Genomic DNA, 15,045 nt, shown 5'->3' on the forward strand with positions numbered 1-15,045 from the left:
TCCACTTGTGTGGTCAGAAAGGATCAGGACCATTACATGACACTTGGCTGTATATCTTAAGTGGTCAGCACCACAGTATCCAGTGCATCTCTCAGTGGACAATGATGTGTGTGCTTCATGTCACACAGTGCTGCATTTTCTGTCCTACACATGAGTTCTCATCACTTTCTGGCAGAAACAAACAGCCAACATGGCAGTGCTAAGAAAATTATGTTGTGTGATATCTATAATGAATGATGCTTATGAAACTGGTGTGGTAAAAATTGTATGATTTGTATACATTGTTGGCCATGTAACCGTGGGTCTGAATGCATAAGTGATGTTTGTGATTTTCTATGAGATCTTTTGTTTAGTTTGTCTTGATACATTATTTGTTTTAGTACCATAAAGAATTTATCATTTAGAACTTTATTGTATCTTGATTTTCACTGAATGGATAATGGGTCCAGTTTCTGACTGGTTCCACTCCCCTAAGATATCAAATATATCCTCAAGCTGTTGGAGTTTTGTTCACTGACACTTGTTTTATAAATGTGGTTATTGCTTGTTCTTCCTCTTTTTTTTTTACGGATTCTCACATCCATGAACTGCCTTTGTGTGACAAATATAATGCCAAACTGCTACCATTTTATAGTTCTAAAGTGGAAGGTGTCATATTACCTATTCTGGTTAAAGTAAAATGAAATAAAATAAAATAAAAGATTTAATTACATTATTCAACATAGAACACAGAGAATTACTTGAATTATATTTCACTTAACCTTTCCTTTTTGTCATTTTGCGTCAGTTCTGTTAGTACAGTGTTGAAAAGGAATCGTGGTAAATCTTTCTCCTCAGTTAAACGTAGATAGATTCTGCACCGCTTAGGTGGACGGCGCTAGTACACCACAGACAATACAATGCCAGTCAAGTCAAGAGTGTTTTATTGTCATTTAGAGCATATATAGTTCATACAGAACACAGTGAAACGTAACAATGTTCCTTCAGGACCCTGGTGTTACATCAAACACAAAGCTATGTAAGACACGACAGAACTAGGGCTAAAGAGTTAAAAAAAATTCTTAACCAATCGACATATAGTGCAGGTGTGCAACCTTGTGCAAACAGTGCAGGACAAAATACAGTGCAACACAAGAGAGAGTGTAAACAAACAACACAATAAACTATAAGACAGATACGAGACAGATTCAGCGCAGAGCAGTAACCAGTCTGTTGGTGTGAAAAACAGTTGTAGCGGCATTTAGACAAAGTAAAGATGTAATGTGCAAAATATATATAAATAAATAAATAAATAAATAAATAAATAAATAAATAAATAAATAAAATCTGTTTGTAGCAGCATTTAATTATGTAAAAAAACCTAATGTGCACAAATTGCAGACTGAGTGCAAAGATGTATAGTTGTGTGTGTGTGTGTGTGTGTGTGTGTGTCGGCCCAGTCCCTGGGTGTTGAGGAGTGTTGATGATTCTTAAATTCTGCTACGTAAATTTGATCTGGTGATATTTATTTATTTGACTTTATTGTCCATTAAGAAATAAAAATCACAAAATGACATATTCTATATCCGTGCATCAATAGATGAGTTGTTTAAAACGTTACCTAATTCAAATCTGCAGTAAAAGCAAAATGCTCAGAGCGTCGCTGTTGACCAACACTTGCACGTGCTAGTAAACCCGGAATGGTCACCTGCAGTGATCAGAAACGAGAAGATCTCGTAGCAAAATGGTGTAGTCGAGCTTGTTTTCCCACGCGCTATTGTTTTTAGAAGCGGTTTATAAATTCTGTACACTTAAAGTTAACTGGAAATACTCGAGTAAGAAATTTCAGCTTGTCAAAAATGGGATGCATGATGCCCTCAGTCCAGTCGTTTTATCTAGTCATAGCGTTTCTTTCCTTCCTTTTTTCATCCGCCCATGGAGACATGAGCTACACAGTTCCAGAGGAAACCAAGACGCAGCATGTGATTGGAAATATTGCAAAGGATCTCGGAATAGATTCTACAAAATTAAAAATACGAAAAGCCCGAGTTGAAACAGAGGATAGCAGCAAGCGGTATGTGGATATTAATTTTAATACTGGAGATTTGATCGTTTCAGAGACAATAGACCGGGAAAAGCTTTGTGGTTCCAGATTAAACTGCATCCTGGCTTATGAACTCGTTTTAGAAAATCCTCTAGAATTACACCGCATTTCTCTCAATATTCAGGATATTAATGACAATGCGCCAAAATTTATTAAAGAGCGAATTAGCTTTGAAATCCATGAATCCGCTGATAAAGGGCAGCGCTTCCGTTTGGATGAAGCTCACGATTCTGACATCGGGCAAAACGGAGTTAATGGCTATTCACTCCAAAAGAATGACCATTTTGTTTTGTCTGTACAAGAAAATAAAAACGGACGGAAATACGCGGAACTTGTCTTGGATAAAGAGCTGGATCGCGAACAACAGAAGGATATTGACTTGATTCTTACCGCAGTGGATGGCGGGATTCCTCAGAGATCAGGGACTGCTGTTATACACATCACTGTGCTAGATGCTAATGACAACGTTCCGGTGTTCAGTCAGCCTGTATATAAAGCCGTTTTAGTTGAAAACGCACCAATAGGAACAGAAGTCGTTACTGTGAGCGCAGAAGATGCAGATGAAGGAGCGAACGGTGCAGTCACATATGAATTCAGTCACATCCCGGATAACGCAGCACAGTTATTTACTATTCATGAGCTTAGTGGACAAATTAAGGTAGCTGGAGAGATCGACTATGAAAAAGAAAAGTATTATGAAATTGGAGTCCAGGCTAAAGATGGATCTGGCTTAGCATCCACTGCAAGTGTTATTATAGATATCACTGATGTCAATGATAATGCTCCAAAAATTATTCTTAAATCTCTGAATAATCCTCTGCCAGAGAATGTTATTGTAGGCACTGAAGTCGCGATTATTAATGTTCAGGATAAAGATTCAGGGGATAATCGACAGATCCGTTGTTCAATTCAGGGAAATGTTCCTTTTGAATTGAATCCATCCATTAAAAATTATTTTTCACTGGTAACAACAGGCATGCTTGATCGAGAGCTGGAAGAAGAATTTAACATTACAATCACTGCTTCTGATGGAGGATCTCCACCATTAGCCTCATCCATGACCATTCATTTATCTGTAGCAGACATCAACGACAATCCTCCTGTATTTGAACAGCAATCCTACACTGCATATATAATGGAAAATAACAAACCAGGAAACTCTATTAGTTCTGTTACTGCTAAAGACCCAGACTGGAGGCAGAACGGTACAGTACTGTATTCTCTGGTGCCCAGTGAGATAAACGGTCTTCCAGCATCCTCATTTTTATCTGTTAACTCAGATACAGGAGTGATCCAGGCTGTGAGGTCATTTGACTATGAGAAGTTCAGAAACTTTACAGTCCAGGTTGTAGCCAGAGACAATGGTTCTCCTCCACTCAGCAGCAATGTGACTGTGAGTGTGTTTATATCAGATGAGAATGATAACTCTCCACAGATATTATACCCTGCTCCAGAGGGAAAGTCTTTAATGACTGAGATGGTCCCCAAAACTGCTTTCTCTGGCTCTCTGGTCTCCAAAGTCATTGCTGTGGATGCTGACTCTGGACAGAACGCATGGCTGTCGTATCAGATCATCAAATCTACTGATCCGGGACTTTTCACTATTGGTCTCCATAGTGGAGAGATCAGAGCTCAGAGGGACATTACTGACTCTGACAACATGAAACAGAACCTTGTGATTTCAGTGAAAGATAACGGACAGCCACCTCTCTCTGCTACCTGTTCTGTACATTTACTTATTTCTGATAATCTTGCTGAAGTTCCAGAACTTAAAGACATGAATTATGAAGATAACAATTCCAAACTGACTTTTTATCTGATCATCGCGTTAGTTTCCATCTCCACCTTCTTTCTGACTTTCATTATTCTGATCCTAGCTGTGAGATTTTGCCACAGGAGAAAGCCCAGATTGTTGTTTGATGGAGCAGTGGCCATTCCCAGTGCGTATCTCCCTCCCAACTATGCAGAGGTGGAGGGAGCTGGAACTCTCCGTAGTTCTTACAATTATGACACGTATCTAACTACAGGATCACGTACAAGTGACTTCAAGTTCATCACTTCTTACAATGACAGCACTCTTACTGCTGGTGGAACTCTGAAGAAGGTACAAAATGAGACTTTAGCTGCAAGCCTGATTACGCTTAATAATATAGGAGAGGCAGATGAGGTAAGAATTCTTGCCTTTTTTGGGGGTGGTGATTTGTGATATAATTCTATGGGGTGTTCCTTAAAAGTGTATTTACTCAGTACATATTATCTAGCAAAGTTGGATGGAATGGCAGAAATTATTTAGAATGATATAGATTTTTTTTTTTAATTATTGTTTGCTGTAGTTCTGGCTTTTAAAGTCTTCATTTTGAGTCAAATCATATTGAATTTCCAAGGATTACATTTTACAGACAGGTGTACTATAACTTTGTAAAAACAAAATATTTATATAGCTCATGTCCCTTCAAATGTTACTCAGGTATTATAACTTTTATTAATCATAAACCTTCGGTGGAGTAAAATGTGGTCAAGTCACATTTTCTTGTGTGAATACTTTATTTTCCTTATGTGCTAATATTGTCTATTCAGTGATTTTCATTCTTTTCTCATTTCATTCCATTTCTCATTTTCTTGTTTGCTTGATTGTTTGTTTTGAATGAGAAATAATGTCAAACAAGCCTATAGCTAAACTGTCGCTTCTTGCCTTTCCATGCACAACCCTATGGACTACCTGCTTGTACAGATGAAGGGATACACAGTGTGGACTACAGTGTGATTTAAATGAATAGCATATCTGCTGTTTGTGTGTTTGTTCCTCTCCATGCTGTTGGTGTAGACTAGCCAAACAGATCATATTTTATCCTTCACTGTACCATGAGTGTGTCTCGATATTTTGTCCAAACTTTTAAACAGAGCATGGTCCTACACTATTACTCCTCTCTCGGACATTGTCTAATGTTGCTCTCAGTTGCATGGTTAATGCTTTGTCTGAGTATTGCATTTTTGTTATACTCGAGATGTTAAATATGCACTTGTTTTTTTTTTTTTTTGCTTATTTTTTTCTTTTTCTGCAGCTGTCAGAAAATTGCAAACATACTTGCAATATATCAATTAGGTTCTAATCATTGCAAACTAAATTGATGCTGCTCTTTATATTTGTGCAAAATTTTGTGAAAAAATAATGAAACCAACAATTTCCAATGCCTCATTTAACGTGGAGCATTAATATTTAGGCTTATATTTATTTTTTCATACGTTTTTGGATGTTCTCATCCTGAATACTTTATATTGTTGACATGTGAAAAGAAGTGGGTTAAAGTGTAATTCACAAATGTTTATTCGTGTTTTTAATGATTAATAGGTGAATTCACTGTATCTGTGTAACAAACCACTTATATCTCTTAAAGTCTTGAATATTATACAAACAGATCCAGCACTATTATGGCTAACTGGTGGCTCTCCATGGTGCTGAAATATACGGCATCATTCTCTCTATTCTCTGTTGTTCATCATTTAGACTTCACACAGTAATACAACTGAGAAAATCATTACATTTAGATTTGGACAAAATTTTTGTTTTTATCAGACATTCTACTCAAAATTTATTTTATACAATATGCTTTAAAGGCTTATAAAATAATGTGCAGTTGCTGCTTTTGAATAAATCTGTATCTCCGAACAGACTTTAGTAATCGGATGAAATGACACAGAGTTCTGAACTTTGTCTTATACTTATCACTGTTTTATTAATTATATTTTTATTATTTGAGAAAAGTTAAAAATATATAACCACTTGATCGTTGCTTCGTAGCCAGAAGCTTTCAATTTTAGCACCATCTACTTGGACAGCACAAGTGCTCTACTGGAGACGAAGGAACCTGTTTAAAATGAAGGCATTTACACTGAATGCTTTTCGCGCTTCAGTCAGGTTAGAAAGATTATACACGCATTAATTGTTTCATTTTTTGCTGATTAATTTGTACCTGCAATAAAAGCAAAATGCTCAGAGCGTCGCTGTTGACCATCACTTACACACACTACTAAACCTTTCTGCCCAGTCCTTAAATATTCAGCTGCTGACGACAACGACAGCAAAAACAAGCGATGTACAAAATGGACTAGTCTACGTAATCTCTTAAGCGGATGGATTTGTAATAATTTCTACACATTGTATTAATATAATATAGTACGTAGAGTTATTCGATTGAGGATTTTCAGCTCTTCAAATATGGAATGCAGGGTGCTTTGGGTCCCGTTGTCTTCTCTGCTCCTGGCGCTTCTTTCTTTCCTTTTTCCTACCGCCCATGGAGACATGAGCTACACACTTCCAGAGGAAACCAAGACGCAGTATGTGATTGGAAATATTGCAAAGGATCTCGGAATAGATTCTACAAAATTAAAAATACGAAAAGCCCGAGTTGAAACAGAGGATAGCAGCAAGCGGTATGTGGATATTAATTTTAATACTGGAGATTTGATCGTTTCAGAGACAATAGACCGGGAAAAGCTTTGTGGTTCGAGATTAAACTGCATCCTGAATTATGAACTCGTCTTAGAAAATCCTCTAGAACTACACCGCGTTTCTCTCAATATTCATGATATTAACGACAATGCGCCAAAATTTCTCAATGAGCGCATTAACCTAGAAATCCACGAGTCCGCTGTTAAAGGACAGCGCTTCCGTTTGGATGAAGCTCACGACTATGACATCGGGCAAAACGGAGTTAATTCCTATTCGATCGGAACGAACAACTATTTTACGTTATCTGTACAAGATAAAAACGGACGGAAATACGCGGAACTTGTCTTGGATAAGGAGCTGGATCGCGAACAACAGAAGGATATTGACTTGATTCTTACCGCAGTGGATGGCGGGATTCCTCAGAGATCAGGGACAGCTGTTATACACATCACTGTCTTAGATGCTAATGATAATGTTCCGGTGTTCAGTCAGTCTGTATATAAAGTCGTTTTAGCTGAAAACGCACCGATTGGAACAGAAGTCGTTACTGTGAGAGCAGAAGATGCAGATGAAGGAGCAAATGGTGAAGTTACATATGAATTCAGTCGGATTGCTCATAACGCAGCACAACTGTTTACAATAGATAAACTCACGGGACAAATTAAGGTAGCTGAAGAGATCGACTATGAACAGGAAAAGTATTATGAATTTGGAGTCCAGGCTAAAGATGGATCTGGTTTAGCATCGACTGCAAGTGTTATTATAGATATCACTGATGTCAATGACAATGATCCTAAAATTATTCTTAAATCTCTGAAAAATCCTCTACCTGAGAATGTTATTGTAGGCACTGAAGTCGCCATTATTAATGTCCAGGATAAAGATTCAGGAGATAATCGACAGATCCGTTGTTCAATTCAGGGAAATGTTCCTTTTAAATTAAATCCATCCATTAAAAATTATTTTTCACTGGTAACGACAGGCATGCTAGATCGAGAGCTGGAAGAAGAATATAACATAACAATCACTGCTTCTGATGGAGGATCTCCACCATTATCCTCATCCATGACCATTCATTTAACAATATCAGATGTGAATGACAATCCTCCTGCATTTGATCAGCAATCCTACACTGCATATGTAATGGAAAATAACAAACCAGGAACCTCTATTAGTTCTGTTACTGCAAGAGACCCAGACTGGAGGCAGAACGGTACAGTACTGTATTCTCTGGTGCCCACTGAGATAAACGGTCTTCCAGTGTCCTCATTTTTATCCGTTAACTCAGATACAGGAGTGATCCAGGCCTTGAGGTCATTTGACTATGAAAAGTTCAGAAACTTTAAAGTCCAGGTTGTAGCCAGAGACAACGGTTCTCCTCCACTCAGCAGCAATGTGACTGTGAGTGTGTTTATATCAGATGAGAATGATAATTCTCCACAGATATTATACCCTGCTCCAGAGGGAAAGTCTTTAATGACTGAGATGGTCCCTAAAGCTGCTATCTCTGGCTCTCTGGTCTCCAAAGTCATCGCTGTGGATGCTGACTCTGGACAGAACGCATGGCTGTCGTATCAGATCATCAAATCTACTGATCCGGGACTTTTCACTATCGGTCTCCATAGTGGAGAGATCAGGGTTCAGAGGGACATTTCTGAATCTGACAGCATGAAACAGAACCTTGTGATCTCAGTGAAAGATAACGGACAGCCGCCTCTCTCTGCTACCTGTTCAGTATATTTACTTATTTCTGATAATCTTGCTGAAGTTCCAGAACTTAAAGACATGACTCATGAAGAGAGCAATTCCAAACTGACTTTTTATCTGATCATTGCGCTAGTTTCCGTCTCCACCTTCTTTCTGACTTTCATTATTCTGATCCTGGCTGTGAGATTTTGCCACAGGAGAAAGCCCAGACTGTTGTTTGATGGAGCAGTGGCCATTCCCAGCACATATCTCCCTCCCAACTATGCAGAGGTGGAGGGAGCTGGAACTCTCCGCAGTTCTTACAATTATGACACGTATCTAACAACAGGATCACGTACAAGTGACTTCAAGTTCATCACGTCTTACAATGACAACACTCTTACTGCTGGTGGAACTCTGAAGAAGATCCAAAATGAGACTTTAGCTACAAGCCTGATTACACTTAGTAACACAGGAGATGGAGACAAGGTAAGAAAAGTGTCTCCTTTCCTTTTGTTCCAGGTTTATTTTCCATCTTTAAGTGTAACTGTAGACTTCATATTAATGGGATTTCTATCTGCTTTCTTGAATAACAGTTCTTGTCTTACTTTAAGCTGTGATTGGTCTGGCAGGAGATATTGTTTGTTTTCCTAAAAATCATTCGGTTTTAGTCTAGCTGATAGCTGCAATATCTACATCATGCAATTACATGCACAGTGATCAAGGTCCCTCTTGTTATCTTAATTTTGTGTAAGGTTTTATAGCTTTGACAACCTTAAATGTCGTGTTTTGCAGTTCTATGAATTTAAATGTGACCTTTCTTGTGTAGTAGACATGCTACAGGTACATTCCTATTCAAATGTTGCTCTACAACACTAAAGGATGTACACCATTCAATATTCCGATCCTTAAGAGCAAAATGTCACATTGAACTTTGATTAGGGTCTATAAATTTTGTTGCACACTTTGCCTGGTCCAGACTGGAGATAGGACATGACTGGTACTGGTTTGTTTCCATCATGTTGTACAATTGAGTTACTTTGTCCCACAATGACCAGTGACTTGTTTTGGTAAAGGTTTATGCTGCAGTGGGCCAATAGAAACCTATCTTTCTTTGTCCCTGTTTTCTTTTTCCCCTGGCTGCTCTGATCACTAGATTCCAGTGTTGGTGGACCTCACTGGTGTGAACTCAGATTCAGCAGGTGAAATCTGGTCTGACAAACAAAAGTGAGCCTGTATGGTTGTTTTCCAATTTTTCAATAGCACTTCTTTGTTGTATGTAATCAGTGTTGGGAGTTTGTTTACATTTAAGGAGTTTAGAATGATTAAACAAACAAAAATAAATATGTTGAACATAAGATGCAAGTCAAGCGTACATTTTACTTACTTGTGCTTTCTCACTGATTTTAAGTGGTATTAGTATAATAATATGAAATTATACCTATGTATTAAATCATACAAAGTGTCCTGACTTTTACCGTCAATTAAGAAAATAAATTAAAAATGAAATTAAAAACTTTGGTCAGCTCCTGAAATAATTCACTAGAAACATGACTATGCTTCCAGTATATCAAGTAAATATAATGTTCTTTAATATAACTAGAATTCATATCTGTCTTTTACCTTTTTTATTCTTAATACTCTATTTAACAGGCATAATGGTAGATTCATTCAAATAATTTTAATTATTCTTGTAATTTACTTTAAGATTATGGACAATTTACAAATCCTTCTATATATTCATCTATATTTATTCATTTATTCAAATCAAAGTTATTAAAAATATTAGACAAAAAATACTTTTATTAATTATTGGCATTCCAGTAACTTAATATTTGATAATTAATTCTAGGTTAAATATTAGACGTTGAATTATTATAATAAAGATATTCTTTTGTCATCTTATTAAAATGAATGGTTTCTATTCATTAATTAATTGGTTTATTTTTACATGAGTTCTTTAGAGGGGTAAATAGCAATGATTTGATAGAGTGCACTGTAATATACCAAAAATGCTCAAAGCGTCGCTGTTTACCTACAGAGTAAAATATAATCAACCTCTCCACCCATTTCATGTCGTCTTCCAGCTCCTCCTGACATCGACAAACGTTGCTGCATGTGGATATTTTTTGTCAGTGAAAATTCCGAATAGACGACAGTAATTATATACATTGATATCACAGTGAGGACATTTTAATGTTGCTAGAATGGACAGGAAGACGGGATTCATCTCATTGTTTGCTCTTGAATTTATTCTCATTTTTCTTCACCTGGTACATGGAGATTTGAGCTACACTGTTCCGGAGGAAACGAAGCGTCAATATGTGATTGGAAATTTAGCAAAGGATCTCGGAATTGATGGCAAACGTTTATCAGCTCGTAAAGCTCGGGTGGAGACAGAGGACAGCGCGAAACGGTACTGCGACATTAATCTGAGTAGTGGAAATCTGGTCGTGGCGGAAACAATAGACCGAGAGGAGCTTTGCGGATCGAGAATTTCTTGCATTGTTAATTACGAGCTTGTGTTGGAAAATCCTCTGGAAGTGCATCGCATTTCACTGCAAATTGAGGATATAAACGATAACTCTCCCGTTTTCAATAATGATCGTATCAGTTTTGAAATTGGAGAGTCAGCTGATAAGGGCGAGCGTTTCCCTTTGGAGGAAGCTCATGACTTAGACATAGGACTTAATGCAGTTCAAGGATATTCACTTGAAAAAAATGAACACTTTATATTATCTGTGAATGAGAACGCAGACGGAGGAAAATCCGCTACGTTAGTCTTGGAGAAAGAACTCGATCGAGAAAAACAAAACGAGATGAATTTAATTCTTACCGCATTTGATGGCGGTAATCCACCGAAATCAGGGACAGCAGTTATACACGTTACTGTTCTCGATGCCAATGACAATATTCCTGTGTTTAGTCAACCTGTGTACAGAGTGAGTCTAGCTGAAAACACGCCTTTAGGCACGGAGGTGATTAGAGTGAGCGCGACTGATGCTGATGAAGAAGCCAATGGTGACGTCACCTATGAGCTCAGTCGTTTATCTGATAAATCAGGAAAATTATTTTCTCTTGATAAAATCACTGGAAGGATCACGGTGAGTGGCAACATCGATTATGAGAAGGAAAAATATTTTGAAATGAGAGTACAGGCTAAAGATGGTCCTGGATTAGTATCATCTGCTAAAATTATTATAGATATAACTGACGTCAATGACAATGAACCTCGAATTATTCTTAAATCATTAAACGACCCAGTACCTGAAAACTCAGTAGCAGGTACTGAGGTGGCCATTATTAATGTACAAGATAAAGATTCAGGTGATAATCGTCAGGTACATTGTTATATTCAGCAAAATGTTCCTTTCAAATTAAATCCATCGATCAAAAACTACTTTTCTTTAATAACTACAAGCATGCTCGATCGAGAGAAAGAATCAGATTATAACATAACAATCACTGCTACTGATGGAGGATCTTCACCTTTATCAACATCTATGACCATTCATTTAACCGTATCAGATGTGAACGACAATCCTCCTGTATTTGAACAGCAATCCTACACTGCATATGTAATGGAAAATAACAAACCAGGAACCTCTATTAGTTCTGTTACTGCTAGTGACCCAGACTGGAGGCAGAACGGTACAGTATTGTATTCTCTAGTGCCCAGTGAGATAAACAGTCTTCCAGCGTCCTCATTTTTATCAATTAACTCAGATACAGGAGTAATCCAGGCTGTGAGGTCATTTGACTATGAAAAGTTGAGAAACTTTAAAGTCCAGGTTGTAGCCAGAGACAATGGTTCTCCTCCACTCAGCAGCAACGTGACTGTGAGTGTGTTTATATCAGATGAGAATGATAACTCTCCACAGATATTATACCCTGCTTCAGAGGGAAAGTCTTTAATGACTGAGATGGTCCCTAAAGCTGCTCTCTCTGGCTCTCTGGTCTCCAAAGTCATCGCTGTGGATGCTGACTCTGGACAGAACGCATGGCTGTCGTATCAGATTGTCAAATCTACTGATCCGGGACTTTTCACTATCGGTCTCTATAGTGGAGAGATCAGGGCTCAGAGGGACATTACTGAATCTGACAGCATGAAACAGAACCTTGTGATCTCAGTGAAAGATAACGGACAACCGCCTCTCTCTGCTACCTGTTCCGTATATTTACTTATTTCTGATAATCTTGCTGAAGTTCCAGAACTTAAAGACATGACTTATGAGGAGAGCAATTCCAAACTGACTTTTTATCTGATCATCGCGCTAGTTTCCGTCTCCACCTTCTTTCTGACTTTCATTATTCTGATCCTGGCTGTGAGGTTTTGCCACAGGAGAAAGCCCAGACTGTTGTTTGATGGAGCAGTGGCCATTCCCAGTGCGTATCTCCCTCCCAACTATGCAGAGGTGGAGGGAGCTGGAACTCTCCGTGGTCCTTACAATTATGACACGTATCTAACAACAGGATCACGTACCAGTGACTTCAAGTTCATCACTTCTTACAATGACAGCACTCTTTCTGCTTGTGCAACTCTGAAGAATGTCCAAAATGAGACTTTAGCTTCAAACCTCATTACACTTAATAACTCAGGAGATGGAGATGAGGTAAGAAAAGTGTCTCATTTCCATGTGTCCCAGGTTTGTGTTCTGTCCTTACCTGTAACTGCAGACTTCATATTAATGTGATTTCTATAGGCAATTTCTATTTGTTTTTTGGTTCTTATATTTTTTAAAGCTGTTCTAAGTCTGGAACGATATATTGTTTTTTCCTAATGATCCTTTAGTTTTGGACTGGCTGATCACTTTAATAACTACAACATCATCTTTTACAATAAAGACAATATACCACTGAGTCAAGTCAAAGTCAAGTCAAAGAAGCTTTATTGTCACTTCAACCATATATAGCTGATGCAGTACACAGTGAAGTGAAACAACATTCCTCCTAGACCAGAAGTGCTACACATAACACAGACAAAGTACAGTGACGCAGACAAACATAGAGCTAAACATAGAGATAAAAACTAAACTATACTTAAGGTGCAATAAAAACTAAACTATACTTAAGGTGCAATAAATAAACTATACATACAACAGAAGTGCACAGGATGACAACACAAGACAGTGCAGACAAATAACATATAGACTGACTTTTGTGCAAATAACAGTGTATACAGTGAGTGCAAATATGAAATTGACACAAGTAAACAGGATTACTATATATGAAAAAAACACTAGTCTGTTGCATAAGAACAAAATGTCACATTTCACTTTGATTAGGTTCTACAGATTTTGTTGCACACTTTGCATGGTCCCGACTGGACATAAGACATGACTGGTAAAGGTTTATTTCCAACAAGAAGCAATTAGCTGTACAACAGTGTGTACAGCTGAATTATTTTGTCCCACAATGTACAGTGACTTGTTTTTGTAATAGTTTACGCTGCAGTGGGCCACTAGACACCTCTCTTGCCTCATTCCCTTTTGTTTTGCTTTTTCCCCTTGCTGCTCTGATCACTAGATTCTAGAGTTGGTGGACCTCATTGGTGTGAAGTCAGACGCAGGAGGTAATCCAGGTCTGACAAACAAAATTAAGCTTGTATGGTTGCTTTCCAATTTTCAGTAGCAGTTTTATGTTGTATATAATCAGTGCTGATAGTATTTTGACACAAGGAGTTAAGAATGATTAAACAAACAAAAATGAACATGAACATAAAATTCAAATCATGCATACATTTTCTTCACTTGTGCTGTTTCACTGATTTCAAGTGGCATTTGAATTATAATATAAAATCAACCTTTCTAGTAAAGTGTACAAAATGTCTTGAGGTTCTCCATCAATATCAGAAAAAAAGCTAGATGAAGAAATAACAAAATAAATAAATTAAAAAATTACTCACCTTGTGTAATTATAAATTTGTAACCATGACTGTATGCCCAGTATATCAAATAAATCCAGTTTTTATTCACTTACCAGAGTTTATAGTGCTTGCTCCCTTTTTTTTTGCATCCCGAATACTATAATCTGATCAAATGATAGATTAATTACAGTAATTTTGGACAACTGGTATGTCCTTCTATTTATTCAGCCATGTCTATGTATGTGTTTATATCGAAATTATTAAAAACACGATATTATGCACTGCTTTGTTTAATTAGAGGCATTCTTTTAACTTCATTCTGGGAATATAAATATTTATGGATTAAAGACAGAAATGTAATTTTTATAATTATTCCTTTATGCTATATTATGGAAAATAATCGTTTCAATCGATTAATTAATTCGTTTATTTATAGCTACACAAGTCGATTAGGAAGGTACACTGTAATGTACCAAAAATGCTCAAAGTGTCGCTGTTCACCTACGGAGTAAAATATAATCAACCTCTCCACCCATTTCATGTCGTCTTCCAGCTCCTCCTGACATCGACAAACGTTGCTGCATTCGGATATTTTTTGTCAGTGAAAATTCCAAATAGACGACAGTAATTATATACATTGATAACACAGTGAGGACATTTTAATGTTGCTAGAATGGACAGGAAGACGGGAAAAATATCTATATTGTTTACTCTTGGATTTATTCTCATTTTTCTTCACCCGGTACATGGAGATTTGAGCTACACTGTTCCGGAGGAAACGAAGCGTCAATATGTGATTGGAAATTTAGCAAAGGATCTCGGAATTGATGGCAAACGTTTATCAGCTCGTAAAGCTCGGGTGGAGACAGAGGACAGCGCGAAACGGTACTGCGACATTAATCTGAGTAGTGGAAATCTGGTCGTGGCGGAAACAATAGACAGAGAAAAGATTTGCGTCTC

General features: G+C 37.4%; 1 protein-coding gene and 1 pseudogene across 12 annotated transcripts in view; both read left to right on the forward strand.

Annotated features, from left to right (window-relative positions):
- Positions 1-15,045, forward strand: part of LOC131366964 (protocadherin alpha-C2-like) — a 239,726-nt gene that overhangs the window by 67,037 nt on the left and 157,644 nt on the right. For 2 of the 12 annotated variants that reach the window (XM_058412043.1, XM_058412070.1), the window contains exon 1: positions 6,142-8,708. The exons of the other annotated variants lie outside the window; for them this stretch is intronic. In XM_058412043.1, the coding sequence (XP_058268026.1) occupies positions 6,300-8,708 (2,409 nt within the window). In that variant the 5' untranslated portion in view covers positions 6,142-6,299. Of the gene's footprint in view, positions 1-6,141; positions 8,709-15,045 lie in introns of those variants that run through there. 12 annotated transcript variants of the gene reach the window in all.
- The window catches only part of LOC131366969 (protocadherin beta-16-like), a 70,546-nt pseudogene that overhangs the window by 12,311 nt on the left and 43,190 nt on the right, over positions 1-15,045 (forward strand).

Source organism: Hemibagrus wyckioides, linkage group LG16 (assembly GCF_019097595.1).
Source record: "Hemibagrus wyckioides isolate EC202008001 linkage group LG16, SWU_Hwy_1.0, whole genome shotgun sequence".
In the NCBI taxonomy this organism is placed as follows: Eukaryota; Metazoa; Chordata; class Actinopteri; order Siluriformes; family Bagridae; genus Hemibagrus; species Hemibagrus wyckioides.